Source organism: Rhinolophus hipposideros (assembly GCF_964194185.1).
Source record: "Rhinolophus hipposideros genome assembly, chromosome: 1".
Classification (NCBI taxonomy): domain Eukaryota; kingdom Metazoa; phylum Chordata; class Mammalia; order Chiroptera; family Rhinolophidae; genus Rhinolophus; species Rhinolophus hipposideros.
In genome coordinates this window covers 53320198-53335005 of record NC_138047.1, presented here as the reverse complement: position 1 = coordinate 53335005, position 14808 = coordinate 53320198, and the positions used below count along the sequence as shown (strand labels likewise).

At 38.0% G+C, this 14808-nt stretch overlaps 1 protein-coding gene across 1 annotated transcript in view; it reads right to left on the bottom strand.

Annotated features, from left to right (window-relative positions):
* Positions 1 to 14808, bottom strand: part of LOC308496881 (alpha-fetoprotein-like) — a gene marked incomplete at both ends in the record, with an annotated part of 35687 nt that overhangs the window by 2422 nt on the left and 18457 nt on the right. The window contains 3 exons of the mRNA XM_081046665.1: positions 1211 to 1343; positions 10568 to 10794; positions 12808 to 12946. Of these exons, the coding sequence (XP_080902791.1) occupies positions 1211 to 1343; positions 10568 to 10794; positions 12808 to 12946 (499 nt within the window). The remainder of the gene's footprint in view (positions 1 to 1210; positions 1344 to 10567; positions 10795 to 12807; positions 12947 to 14808) is intronic.

Genomic DNA, 14808 nt, shown 5'->3' with positions numbered 1-14808 from the left:
ATAGTAAGTAAGGAAAGATATATCATTTAATCTTGACACCTTTTAGGGTATACAGGATAAGTCAGGAACCAATTGGTCAATTCCTTCATGGTATTGCTATAAATAATTTTCCAAGTAAATGGGCATGGCAGTGTTCCAATCCAAACTTATTGACAAAAACAGGAAGTGGAATCAATTTAGCCTGAGGGGGTGTAGTTTGCCTACCCTTGACTAGACTACAGATATATGACTTTTAATATAACATACATGTACAGTTTAGCTGAATAAGTAGAAAAGAGTCACCAAAGGTAATTAAGGCATTCATGAAAATTGTTACCTGTGAAATGACTTTTCTGGGCCATGCTAAGCTTATCCACTGTCCTAACCAGCCCCAGCCTGTTTTGACTGAAAAAGGCTGCTTTATTTTTTTAAAAATGCACACTTGCATTTCTCTACTCACATACAATTATCTACTGTATCTAAATTTCTGCTCCTCAACTCATGTCCCTGGGAGAGCAGTCCATCCCAAGTCCGCTGCATGACTTTACATGAATATGATATGCCACCATGATATTCTTTGAAATTTAAGTCACACAACTTTACCATCTTATGAAAAATAATTTATTTCTTAACCAAATGCAATTAAATTGCAGAAAACAGTCTCCTGGTAGTTAGTTTGGTGTGTATGCGCAGATAGACACTCTTTTCTGGCCATTGCTCTTTCCTCTCTCTGTTCTCCTACCCTATTCTAATGATCTTCTAACTACTGAGAAAATGAAATCCTTAGGTTCCCTAGTTAAGCTGCAAACTACTTTTGGTGACTCTTCCTGATTGTGCCCTCAGAAATTTTTAGAACAAAACTAGCATTTGCTCAGACAGGTCCTTAAACTGCTATTTCTTATAAATTTTTCTATATTTCCAAGGACACCATTTCTCTACAATTACCAGAGTCTTCAATTCATCCTTCTTTCTCCCACCCCCAGTTATAAACACGTCCAGTCCATCTGATGCCATGACTCTTGTATTCATCTCTATTCATGTCTAACACTCCTAGTTTCCTCAAATAAACATAACTATTACCATATCCTAAAACCAAATATAATCAATTACACCAGCCCATCTAGACAGTGATTTTCTCCTAATTCACTCATAATCGGAATGGAGAAGAGATTTTTTTTAACTTTAATAACTGCTAAGAGTACAGAGAGAATAGACAAGGAAACAGGGATACCTCTTCTTGGAAGCACGTTTCACTTTTTTCTGCTTGGCAGCACATCTTCACCAGGTGAGTGAAATCCACAATAATTGATTGGAACTGATTCTCTGTTGCATATGGTTTCTGCTTCACAAGGTTGCTGAGGAGTCTGAAATCAGAAATGAGTGGTAAAAATACAAGCACTTCCTGAGTTCTAGAAAGGCTGCTTACAAACCAGACTTAGTTATTTAAAGCTGCATAGGACCATGCCTTTTCATCACTCCCACTCCTAAGCTTAAAGGCCCTCAACATGCCCTGATATCTTCATGCTTTTCACAATGTCCATCACCAGCTTCATGTTTTATTCAACATGCTTTTCTTCAAGCACATCTCTTCAATGTAAGTATTATATTAAATTTAATTATCTTCATGTAATTTTTACTAGGGTAAATATTTTTGTTTTCTATTTTCATTGCATGGAATGCTAAATAGATTATATAGTAAATCAGATAGTTTTCCTATAAGATTTGTTATAAACAACACTTATAAACAACAGCTTCCAAATAAATATTACAACTATACACATCTGGAAGTTGAGGCCCTGCACATGTTATTAATGATAAAAACAGTAAACTAATTTGAAATTTCAATGGCTTGACAATCATCTCAGATTTCTCTCACAGAATGAGTTTCCCACAAGTGTTTATATAGTTGTGTTCAAACCACTCTGAATATTTAAAATTGTAACCAGGTTTCTGTCTATTTAATAAAATAGTATTCCAAATCTTCCAATGTTATCTTTCCCTTCATTTACTGTTTTAGGCCAAAAGAAACTTAATCACAAAGGAAACAAAGCATGAAGGGCAGGGGAAATGTACATTAATTGGTATTTTACTGCTTATCTAAACATCCGTGGCACCCCAAAACCATTAATATAGTAACTCCAAAGACCACTGGGATCACCGTGACAAATATAATAGTAATGAAAAGTTTTGAAATACTGCAAAAATTACCAGAATGTGACCGAGAGACACAAAGTGAGCAAACGTTGCTGGGAAAAAAAATAGCACCAATAAACTTGCCTGATGCAGGGTTGCACAAACCTTCAATCTATAGAAAAAGAAATATCTGCAAAGCATAATAAAATAAAGCATGCCTGGACAAACTCACAGCTAACATCATACTTAATGGTGAAAAGCTAAAAGTGTTTTCCTTAAGATCAGGAACAAGACAAGGATGTCCATATTCACTCTTTTATTCAAAATAGTACCGGAAGTCGTAGCCACAGCAATCAGACAAGAAAAATAAATAAAAGGCATCCAAATTGGAAAGGAAGAAGTAAAACTGTCAATATTTGCAAATGACATGATACTATATATAAAGAACACCAAAGATTCCACACACAAAAAAACTATTAGAACTGATAAATGAATTCAGCAAATTAGCAGATGCAAAACTGGGGAAGGAAAATTTTGAGAAATAGTGACAGAAAGTTTTTCAAATTTTGAAATAAATATTAATCCTCCAAGCAGCAAGCTCAAGGGATACCAAGTAAAATAACCAAAAGAAACCCATACCTAGATACATTATAGTCAAAGTGTTGAAAACAAATTACTACAAGAAATCTTAAAAACAACCTTAGAGAAAAAGACAAATTGTTTGCAGAGGAACATTAATACATAGTTATGTTGATTTATCATAAAATTAGTGCAAAGTACCAAACAATAGGAAGGCCATATAAAGTACCAAAATAAAAACACATTTGTCAACCTAGACAATGCCTTCAAAAAGGAAGGCAAAGTGTCAGGTAAATATTTCTTACTGTATTTATTGTTTTTTATTGTTTTTTAATTTTTAAAAGATACTTGGCTGTTTGAAATAAAAATACAGTGTAATGGAATTTATTGCATATGTAGAAATAGACAACAATATTACCAAAAGTGGGAATATAAAAGAAAAAAATATGATTTAAAAAGAAACAAACAAACAAAGTATGCCTGTACTTGTGAGACTCATCCTGAGACAAGAAGTCAGGCTCACTGACTTCTATTCAGTGGGAAAGGCTTGGTTAGTGGTAGATATGAGAAATTCTGTGATTCCAGCTGGGTCTCCATTGGACCCCTATCTGAGTCATTTGGGATCAGAATAACTCTTTGAAAAGTGTTATAAAAGTACTTCATAAAAGTCCTGCATAAAAATAAAATAAAATAAAACTATAAAAAAAATAAAAAATAAAAAATAAAATAAAATAAAATAAAAGTCCTGCAAACCATAAGACACAAGCAGCACTGCCATGGCACCTGCTAAAAGCATATAATCCTGGGGGTCAGTGGAGGGTATCATTTTCTTCTTACAACTAAACATAAAGCAGCTTTGTCATATCAAGGGAACCAGTCTTCAGCTGAGCAGGAGACAGTGGTACCTAGAGGGTATGACTGTTCCCAGGGGTACAGAAGCCGTGCCAGGAGAGCATGCCTGGAGAATTCCTGGGCCATAGGAGAGGTGAAGGGAATTTCATAAGCTCTTCCCTGAGGATTCTGGGGATATTTGCTAGAACTGAAATTTTGTATAAGTGGGTAGTAGCAAGAGTATGCAAAACTTGCATTACTAAATATTAGAATCATAGACTGTGGACAGAGGGCAGTTGTGGACAGCCACCTCCCCCGTGCACTTGTATACATATGTGACATTATATGTTCTTTATCTAGTACATATATTTATAATAGATACTTCTGCCATGCTTGTTATAATAGATGTTTCTGCCATTTCTGCCAATACATGGAATAAAAGTATTATAATTTTCTTCTCTCTACTGTATTTTCTTAATATTCTGCAAAGATTATATATTACTTTAATAATAAAATAAAACAATATTTTAAAAGAAATAGAATAGTACAAGTATTATTTTTTCTATCCATCTGTACCTATTCAGTCTTCTAATCAGACCTAAACTTGGTTGCACTTGAAAGAAAACATTGTAGTTGTTTGTGTCCCTGCATAATTCAAGTCTATATGGTTAGCTATATAGTCAAATCAGTTTATGCTATCTTCAAATAATAATTATCAGTTTTTAACAAATTAATTATTTAAAGTGAGAAACACGGGCTATTTCTCATTGGAATTTGGTGGATTTGGGCTCAGAATATATTTTACTACAGAAACAATATTGCTCATGATGCTGAAATTCACTTACCATCCCATAATAACCTTGAATAGCAAAAGTCCCAGGTTACGGAAACTACCATCATTGGTACCTACACAGTGAGATTATCCTGTTTCCAAACACCCATTTGGAGCATCTATGGTCTTGCTTAGGGATTCAGCACCACAAGGGGCCAAAGCTGGTGTAGGAAGAGGACAGAGTTTACTGCTAATTCATGCAAAATCTGGAATTCTCTTTTCTTCTAATGTCATTAAAAGGGCACAATCTGAAGTCAAACTTACTTTGGTTCAAGTTAGGTCCTCCACTCACTCGTTTGTGTGATGGTAGGTGAGAGACTTAACCTCTCTGACCCTCATCTATATAAAGAAAATTTGAATACTTACATTGCAAGGTTTTTTTAGAACCAAAAATAATATATTCAAGGGTTGGTATACTGAAGGCACTCAATATATAGTGGCAAAGATAAAGAATTATGATACTAATAATAACAGCACAACTTGCTTCCATTTCAAATTATTGATTGCTTCTAACCATGGTCTCCCTCCTCCATGACTCCCACAATAAATGGTACATCATTATAACTTTTCTTCTACTCATCCATGTATTAATTCAGCACATAACTGATGAGCATCTTTACAATTTCCCTGAGGATCTGAGTTGTAGATTCAACAATTACAGGGAAACCTATACATACACTACTTCTCTTTGCTCACTTACAAGCTGTGGGATTCCAAATGCCTTCATGGTTTGGTCTTTCTCAACCCCTCTAGTCTCATCCCAGAAAAGTTATCTCCCTTCTCTCACCCTATGCCTCCACACACTGAACCACTCTGCTTTTCTTTTTTCCCCTGCTGAGTCAACTGGTTTCTGAATGCACTTACCCAGAGGAACAAGTAAAGGGAAGATGAGTGTAACTGTTAGGTTTCCAGAAGACCAGCCCGCAGCTGCTTATTTAAACAAAGAAAACCACTCCCATTGTACTGCTATAGGCAAGGAGAGAAAAAAAAGAAGAGAAGGAGGAAGAGGAGGAGAGGAGGAGGAAGAAGAGGAAGGGGAAGGGGAAAGGGAAAGGGAAAGAAGGGGAAGCGGAAGGAGAAGGAGAAGGAGAAGGAGAAGGAGAAGGAGAAGGAGAAGGAGAAGGAGAAGGAGAAGGAGAAGGAGAAGGAGAAGGAGAAGGAGAAGGAGAAGGAGAAGGAGAAGGAGAAGGAGAAGGAGAAGGAGAAGGAGAAGGAGAAGGAGAAGGAGAAGGAGAAGAAATCTCCCATTATGAGAAGGCAAAATGTCTGGGAAGGAGATTCAGAGCAGGAGTATCAGGATGTCATGTTAGTTCTCCTTGGCACTCCAGATGTAAAGGCTGCCATTTCCACAACTGGGGACTCTGTGCCACTTGGAAGCTGGACACCCCCTCCCCATAACTATGTCATCTGCTTGTCATCTGCTTGCGGTTGCTTTACCTCTCCTTCTCCCTCCTCCCTCCCCCACTCTGATCTCTCAGCCTACCACTGAACTGCTTTTATTTAAAAATATTCCCCTAATCCTTTCTATTGTTTTAATTTTACATTTTTAAATCTTAAATTTTATTTTAATTTTCAATGCTATCAAATTCTTTTTGGTTTTTCACTTCTATGATATTAACTTTTACTTTCATTAAATTTATCCACCATTTTATTTAAAATACATTTTAGTCTTTACATGCTGTCTTAAATTTTAACATTTCAACTCAATATTTATTTTTATTTTCTTAATTGGATTTGAAATTCTTTTACTTTGAACTTCTATGTCCTTTTTTATTTTCTCTGTTCTATTCGGAGACGTTAACTTCTACCTTCCCTTTATTATCCTGCTGAATTTTGTTTTTCCTCTGCAGGAATCCTAATCCCTTCACTTGATTTTGTTTTTGGTTTTGTTTGTTTTGTTTTGTTTGTGTATGCGTGTGTGTGTGTGTGTGTGTGTGTGTGTATTTTTGTTGTGGTGGTGTCAGCCAGAATTATATAAGAGTGAAAGCCATGGAGGGAGCCCTTGCCACTATTCCAGGAAATTGGAGAGTTTTTTTCCACCTGGCCTTTCACTCCCAATATGGATCCTCTCAGAATATTCCAGAAATCCTCAATTAACTCTCTCTATGCTACTCTTTTCTCTATCAGAGAACACAATTAATTCACTGGAACAGGGATGATTCCTAATATTTCACACTTATTATTATTTCACCCTTATATTTTACCCTTATATGAAGAGCTCCATGTTTTAGAAATTATAACAGTATTATAACCCCTCAATTATATTTCACACTTATATTTCACACTTATTATTATTTCACCCTTATATGAAGAGCTCCATGTTTTAGAAATTATAACAGTATTATAACCCCTCAATTAGGGCACACTAACAGCTCGATGTTGGCAGTTAAGTTTATGCTTTTTGACCCAGACTGCTTGGGTGCAAATTCCAGCTCAACTACCTAGCTACCTGTCGCGTGATCTCATACTAGGTCTTCTTCCCTTCACAGATTCAGTTTCCTCATAATTAAAATGCGGTAATAATATTACATACCTCATAAATTTGTGACAAGAATTTGGTGAGATGACATGTAGAAAGTGGTACCTATGTATGCCCAGAGAACTTCTTCAAGAAAAAGCTGAGCCTGCACTCTAGAAATAAAAATAGACTTCTTTCTCTTCATGTTCTCACATCAAGCCTGGGCTAAAGGAAGAATGACTAACTAAATGCTGCTACAGTGTTCTTCGGGTGCTTATTGGAAAGTTTTGAAGTCTAGTTTATGAGCAGCTCACCTCAGCTGGGGAAATGAAGAAAGGACTTCAAGGATCAGCTGGCTTATAAGAATGCAAGGACTGATAAAGCAGAACCAGTAACAACCTTGTGTTTGCTGGCCACAAGAATGTGTTCATCCCCAAAGCAACAAATACTTTGTTTCACTTGGCAAGATGATATTGTCAGACTAATAATATTTAGACATTGCAAGAGCAACTCTTAGAGTAAATAAGGTAATTAGAAATGAGGTACCACTTCTAATGTTCTTGAGAGAGAAGGAACAGGGAAAACTAGGGCCTGCTTTTCCTGAGGACAGGGTCAGGGGCCTGTAGGAGGGCAGGAAACATGGTGGGCACTCTAAGGGAACTGCCCCACTGTCAAAGGTGGAAGTGCTTTCAATGCATCCTGCTGATTCAGAGACACTGGAATTTCACCCTTTGGCTTTTCCTAAAACAGTCACCATTTGTCGACTCCAAATGGGGCCTCGAAACATCACGTCCATCATCAGCAGAATTCATTCCCAGGGAGAATGCCTAGACCATGGGAGTAACTTGGCTCTAGCTGAGTGGGGTGGGGGTGAAATAGATGGTCGATGTCACTAAGAAGGACATTTCTTTGCAGCAGCAAACAAGTAGCTTCTTTTCTAAGACCTGATAATAAGGGTTTCATTCAATCCGTCAGTGTGATGTGGGATAGGGAAAGTTGGGAGAAATGCCAGCCACTTGTCAGCTCTCAGGAGCTAAGGGCAGGACCAGCTGCCCTAACGTTGTGTGTGCTGCAGGTGGTAGTTCCAAGGCTGAGCTCGTCATGCCTCAGTCACCTCAGTCACTTCAGAAAGCTAAATCTCCCAGATCATCTGCCATCATACTGATGTTTCTACATCCCTAATCTGAACCATCTCCTGCCTCCTTGCTCTCCCTAACTTATCCTCTGTCTGCTTTGTGTCTTGAGACTTTCTCATCAGAAAATTTTCCTTTATCCACAGCTTCTTTTTGGAACTTCTCTTTCTTGTTCTCTATGAAAACATGAGGCTTCCCAGAGGACACAGCTTCCTCTAAGATCTCTCAAGAGGAAGCTAATTTTGCTTGAATTCTACTTACCTTAGCACCTAGTTCTCTTACTGCTTCCAACATATTTCTCCTTCATCCTCTTTTAAAAATCATAACTCCTTTGCAGTGTATGTCACCAACCTCGAACATCCCCCATCCCTGTTTATTTCTGCTGTACAAAGTTTTGTCATGCCCCTCATTTTGGATGACTTCAGAACCAGTTAATTGCTGTACATTCCACTATTATCTTGACATTCATCATTTTCTGTAATTTCAATAACTACATTAATAATCCACATGTGACAGAGTTTTTTTTTAATGGGCCTAATTGGCTATCTTTTTCTGTACCCATGTCCTTTACATTGTGAGTTTCCAACTCTTCCTATCAAGAAGTGAAGTCTGTTCCCACACCTGTTTAATATGGCCTGTGCATATGACCTGCCTTCCAGCAAAGCTGGCATTGCTTTGTTCCAAACCTGGGCCTCAAAAGGCCTGCACACTTTCTGCCTTTCCCCAGCTACTACATGAAGAAGCCTGGATTAGCTTGCTGGAGGACAGAAAGCCACATGCATCAGAGACAAGCCATCCTAGCCACGGAAAGCCTTCTGCCAGCTGTCTTAGCTGTTGAGCATTTAGCAGTTGAGCAGAGACTCTTAAGCAAGCCCCACTGAGAATGGTTGAGGCTGGCCCAGGTCAACAGACTCATCCAATCAGCCCACAGATACTTGAGCAATAATAACTGATTCTGTGTTGAACCACCACATTTTAGCGTGATTTGTTATACAGCAAAAACTAACTAAAATATCATGTGAGAAATGGACGAGGGAAGAGATTTGCCAATGAGCTGCAATAGCAGGAGGGCAAGAGGAGGGATAGCATAATGGAATGACTACATATTTTAATCGATGCTGGAAAAGCAAGGTTGGAAAAGACCACTGGGCTGAATTCTATTGCTGACTTTATCCAGAAACCCTTTTTACATAGAACACACATTGGGAAACCCTGATCAAATATAAAATGACTATGTTCTTCTGGCAATATTTCTGATCAATAACCTTCAGTGCCAGTAAGAGCAACCAAATCAGAATAGCACTTTGTAAAGTAATAACTTATATCCATATTTTTTTTTAGTTTACAAATGTTTTCATATGCATGATACATATCATGTATATAATGTGTTCACACACACACACATGCGTTTCCCTTGGAGATCCATCTGCAAAGTAAGAATATAACAACCCAACCTCATTCTCAGTTAGCAGTGAAATAATAGGGATCTATCCTTAATCATCAACACAGAATATCTGTAAACAAATTATTTCTTTCTGTAGCTCCAGAAGTAGAAATTTGGTTGGAAGTGACAAGGAAACAGATTTCTACTTAATAAAAAAGATAAGCTTTTTAGTTAAGTGTATCTGGAGATAAATAGGCTGCTTTAAGCAAATGGTCTTTCCATTACTGGAAATATTCATGGAGGAACTGTACATGTGTTTTAGAAGGATTTCCTCAACTTCGGGGTGGGGTTATTGATTAATATCTAAGCTTCCTTCCATTTTCAGTATTCTTTGATATTATATGTTTTAGAAAATATATAAATGGCATTTAAATATTTATTTCCGTATTGTGAGTTTTTAGTGATATCCTGTTTTTCTGTATTCTGAGACGTTACTATAAAGACTCATCTGGTGCAAGACACTGTATTATAGGATGTGGGTGAGTGAGAGGAGAAGGGAATCAAGGATTCAAGGAGTTGAATTCACAGGCATTACATTATCAACCAGCAGCCACCCACTACCAATCACCCCAAACCTGTTCTAAACAGAGAAAACAGTCACTCCTAGTAACATTAGTAAAAGTAGTAGCAAAAGTAATGACATACTATGAGGTGATACACATCACTCCAATGGAATGTTCCGAAACACTTTCCCAGCATACTAGTCCTGCATAATTTTAGTAGTTTCTATGGCCCAAATGATGCTAAATTAGAACAAGCTAAACAGATTATTGCAAGACTTCTCTGGCTTCCATTGTTAATGGAAGGTCTGAATTTCTAAGAAGAGCAAGGAAATACAGTATTTCCAAACTTATTTGATCATGGAACCCTATTTGTATGAGACCCTCTTATAAAACAAATGTTCCAAAGTTCACATCTTAGGAAAACTACATGAATGTACTTCTCTGTCAATATTTTCTGACCAATGGACTTCATTCTCATTAACTGATCAAGCTGGAGGTAGCAACCATGTTAGCCACAACTGCAAAATTGCATAATATTCTCAATTTTACTTGACCTCCAACGTAACATTTCACCACTGCACTCATTATGCAGTACTTATATCTGCACCCACTGTACAGTTCTCTATACCTACTCCTTTGTTAGCAGAAAAGAACAAATTAAGCAGAGATCCTTACTTTTGCTTTTCAGTTTGGAATTCCTCCTCCTGAGCTTTGCACAAGCCCTCTTTAAGGCTGATAATTTGGTCACAGGATAAAGGTGGAGAAATGTAAGTTCCATCGACTTGCAGATCATCAAAGCACGGCTTCCTGAAGGCATAGGAGTCATCACAACAGTGACCCACACTGACATTGATAGGCTCCGATTCATGTCTTCTGCATAAATCTCCAAGAATTAGCTTAGCCTTTCCCAGGAGAAAATTAAAATAAGAGTCATAAAGTTTGTGGTCGTTATTTACTTACCCATAGAAAATAAGGCTATATTTACGTATTCTCAAATTCTAATTTCTGCTAGTTCAATTTGGGTTTCACTGTTCGGGAAAAAGCAAGAGTGTTAGGTGCAGTCTTACACTCCATTAAATTAAAATAAAGCCTCAAGTCAACAGTACTGCTAATTTGACTCAACTGTAAGAAAGATGATTGGAGTGCTAAATGAAGAAAAAATGAATAAATGAATGATGGAAAAATTTTTTAGATCCTATTTCAGCTAACACCTTCATTTTCTTGTTCTTTTCTAGAACTGTCACTTTGCCTTGCTCCCAGTGTGTCTGATACTTATCCTAATGCTGCCTACAAGCCTGCCTGTATGACTCTCTGAGGGTAATGGACACCCAAATTTGCCGTCACTTATGTATTTGGGAATGAAGTAATTGGAGCCAGTAGGCATCATCATTTACTGTATGACTTTATCCATCTTGAAGAAATGGATCACCTAAAAATAAGGCTTTAGGAAAATATAAGTCTTATTGAAAGACTTCTCCAAGGAAGGCATGACTATATAATAAAAATTTATAATAAAATAAAAGGAAGGCAGGGCTAGATAATAAAATTTTTTAATCTGAAATTTTTTAATACCCATATTTTAATTCAACTTCCCAAGTATTAACATTTTGATTCAGGAATAAGTGTAGCATAGCTATTAGGCCCAATTATGCCTGCCATTGGAAAAACATTGTTCATTGTAAATGAATATACTGGTGTTCTATCTTATAAATTTCATACTTGTGAGTTTGATGTAAGATGACAGAAAATATAAATATTTGGCCTTTGATCCCAGTTCTTGACACAGGGCTTCTGAAACCCCTGTTTTGATAAGAGCAGTAAGAGCATCTTTTTTTCTAATAAGGTGACTCTGGGTGAGCTCCTTGATTGGGGCTGGTCACCAAAAAGACCAACGTGATTAGAAGCTTGGAATTCTCAGCCTTACCCCTCATTCTCCAGAGAGGGGAGAGTGACCAAAAATGGAGTTAATAATCGATCATATCTACATAAAGCAGCCTCCCAAAGATCCCAAAAGTACGGTATTTGGAGAGCTTTCAGTTTGGTGAACACATCCACGTACTGTGGGGATGGGGGTGGGTGATGGTGATGTACTCCAAATCCACAGCCACAGGATCTCCTGCACTCAGGACCCACTCAGACCTCACTTCATGTATCTCTTCATCTGGTCGTTCATCTCTATCCTTTATCATATCCTTTAATAAACTGGTAAACATAAGTAAGTGTTTCCCTGAGTTCTATGAGTCACTCTAGCAAATTAATCAAACCCTAGAAGGGGGTCGTGGGAACGTCTGATGTATAGCCAATTGTCAGAAGCACAAGTAACAACCTGGACTTGCAATTGTCATCTGAAGGGAGTGGGAGAAGTCATGTAGAACTGTCATGAGCCCTTAACCTCTGGGATCTGATACTATCTCCAGGTAGATAGTGTCAGGACTGAGTAAAATTGTAGGACACTCAGCTGGCGTCGCAGAGAATTGCTTGGTGTGGGGGAAATTCCCCCACATCTGGTGTCAGAAGTGTGAGTGTGGTAGTATTGTGAGAGTAAAGGAGAAACACAGGAGGAAGACTGGGTATTTTTCCTATACATTTGATTAGGATGAGTTAGTCTAAAGTCAGCATTATCTTTAAGTTGTTGGCAAAATCACTTTTGTTGACTTGAAAATCCAAGAAATAGACATGATCTAGGCAAAGGCCTGTTGAATCTGACACTCCCAGGGTTAGGTCAGAGGCTTACTTACTTCTGTTGCTAATCAAAGACAATTGGCCTGAGCTGACCTAAAGAATTTCTCTCAGGGACAAAATTATTAGGCTCCATTGACAGTTCAGAGATGTGTCCGGTGACAGGAGATTGATTGCTGGGGATCAGAGATTAGAACTTCAAGAACAGGCAAACATGAAGTCACAGATGTGCTCACCGTATCCTCCATGCAGAGAAACTGTTGCTCATGACTCAGAGGGCAACATCTGGTGGCAGCAGCTGCCATGTTCTTCGTGAACATAATCAACTCTTGAGCAGATAGCTGTGGGGCTTTTTTAGTATAAAGGACCATGAGCCTGAAAGAATAATTTCCTCTTACTCCTGGAAATGATTATGTGCCTAAAATGAAGACTTCTACAGAGGTATCCTCAATATCTGACATTGTCTGGGGTTTAGGATGAACAAGGCATTAAACTGAGTTTAATTCTATCCTTTCAGTCCTTCTTCCAATAGCCTAACGACTTATTCAATATACCTGGCATTCTCTTCCAAAATAACACATTGCGATGTTAATTATGTTGCCTAGAGAAGGGTTCTTCAAAAAAACACCAACAATGCAACTTTCGGTGTTTTCTCTTTTGTTCTCATGTGACCTTATGTATGTGGAAGATTAATACTGTGACCCTACTTACACTAGTATTTAGTAAAATCCTATTACTTTTTCTGTTTCTGCTTACTGGAAAGATTCAGCTATGTAGATTTTCTTTTGCTTTCAACTGGGGACATTTGGAAAAATATCAATCTCTTTCCTATACAGTATAGAGACAGGTGAATATTCATAACAGTTTTCAATTTGTTTATGTTAATAATTTATCTTTAAATATACAATTTTAATAACTTGGTTTTGTCAGACTCTGAAGACTTTAGAAATTATTGTCTTCAGGTAAAAATAACCTATAAAAAATTTGCTTCACCCTTATCCATCTTTTTCTATTTATCAAGTTTAACTATGATAGCTAATTCGGATGGCTACAAAATCAGACTCGAGTAAACAGCTTCCTAAATAAATATATGCATAGGCCATTAAAGCTTTTATTGGTTGTCTACAATGTGTAGGATTAGAGTCTACAACAATGGTCAGGAAACAGTCCCTACTCTCATGGGGCTCACACCCATGTGGGGGAGATAGACAAGTACTCTTGGCAGAGGGAGAGGATTACAGAAGTGCCTTAGGTACACATAGAATGATTGAATCCCAGGGAAATCAGGCAGGCCTCCTAGAGGAAATGACATGTGAACTGAAAGCTGACAATAACTAAAAATGACCCAGTTAGAGGGGAGTGAAAGTGAGAGGGGAGTATTTGGGAAGTCATTGAATGTGATTCTGTTTTCTTGATTGAAGGAGATTGAGGATTGGAGAGTGGAAAGCTTAGTTACAAAATCAGATTTATATTGTTTTTAAGATAATTACGGTTGATATATTAAGAATGAACTGGAGGTGGGCAAGAGGCAATGTGAGGGAAGAAACAGTTTGAAAGCCATTCCTGTAATCCAGGTGAGAGATGGTGAACTAGAAGAGTGGTGGTGGGAATTGAGGGATATGGAGAGAGATTTTAAGGAGAAAGACTCTACGGATCTGGATTTGAGTACAACAACTAAAATAAAAACCAGAGTCAATTCCTGCATTTATGTTACATAAAAGAATTTTATGGGGCCAGCCCGGTGGCTCAGGCGGTTAGAGCTCCATGCTCCTAACTCCAAAGGCTGCCAGTTCAATTCCCAGATGGGCCAGTGGGCTTTCAACCACAAGGTTGCCGGTTCAGTTCCTCAAGTCCCACAAGGGATGGTGGGCTCTGCCCCCTGCAACTAAGATTGAACACGGCACCTTGAGCTGAGGTGCCACTGAGCTCCTGATGGCTCAGTTGGTTGGAGCGCGTCCTCTCAACCACAAGGTTGCCGGTTTGACTCCCGCAAAGGATGGTGGGCTGTGGCCCCTGTAACTAGCAACGGCAACTGGACCTGGAGCTGAGCTGCGCCCTCCACAACTAAGACTGAGAGGACAACAACTTGACTTGGAAAAAAGTCCTGGAAGTACATACTGTTCCCCAATAAAGTCCTGTTCCCCTTTCCCAATAAAATCTTTAAAAAAAAAAAAAGGAATTTTATGGGGGAAGAAATTAGCTATAACAGCTACTGAAACAGTCAATCTAATCCAGTG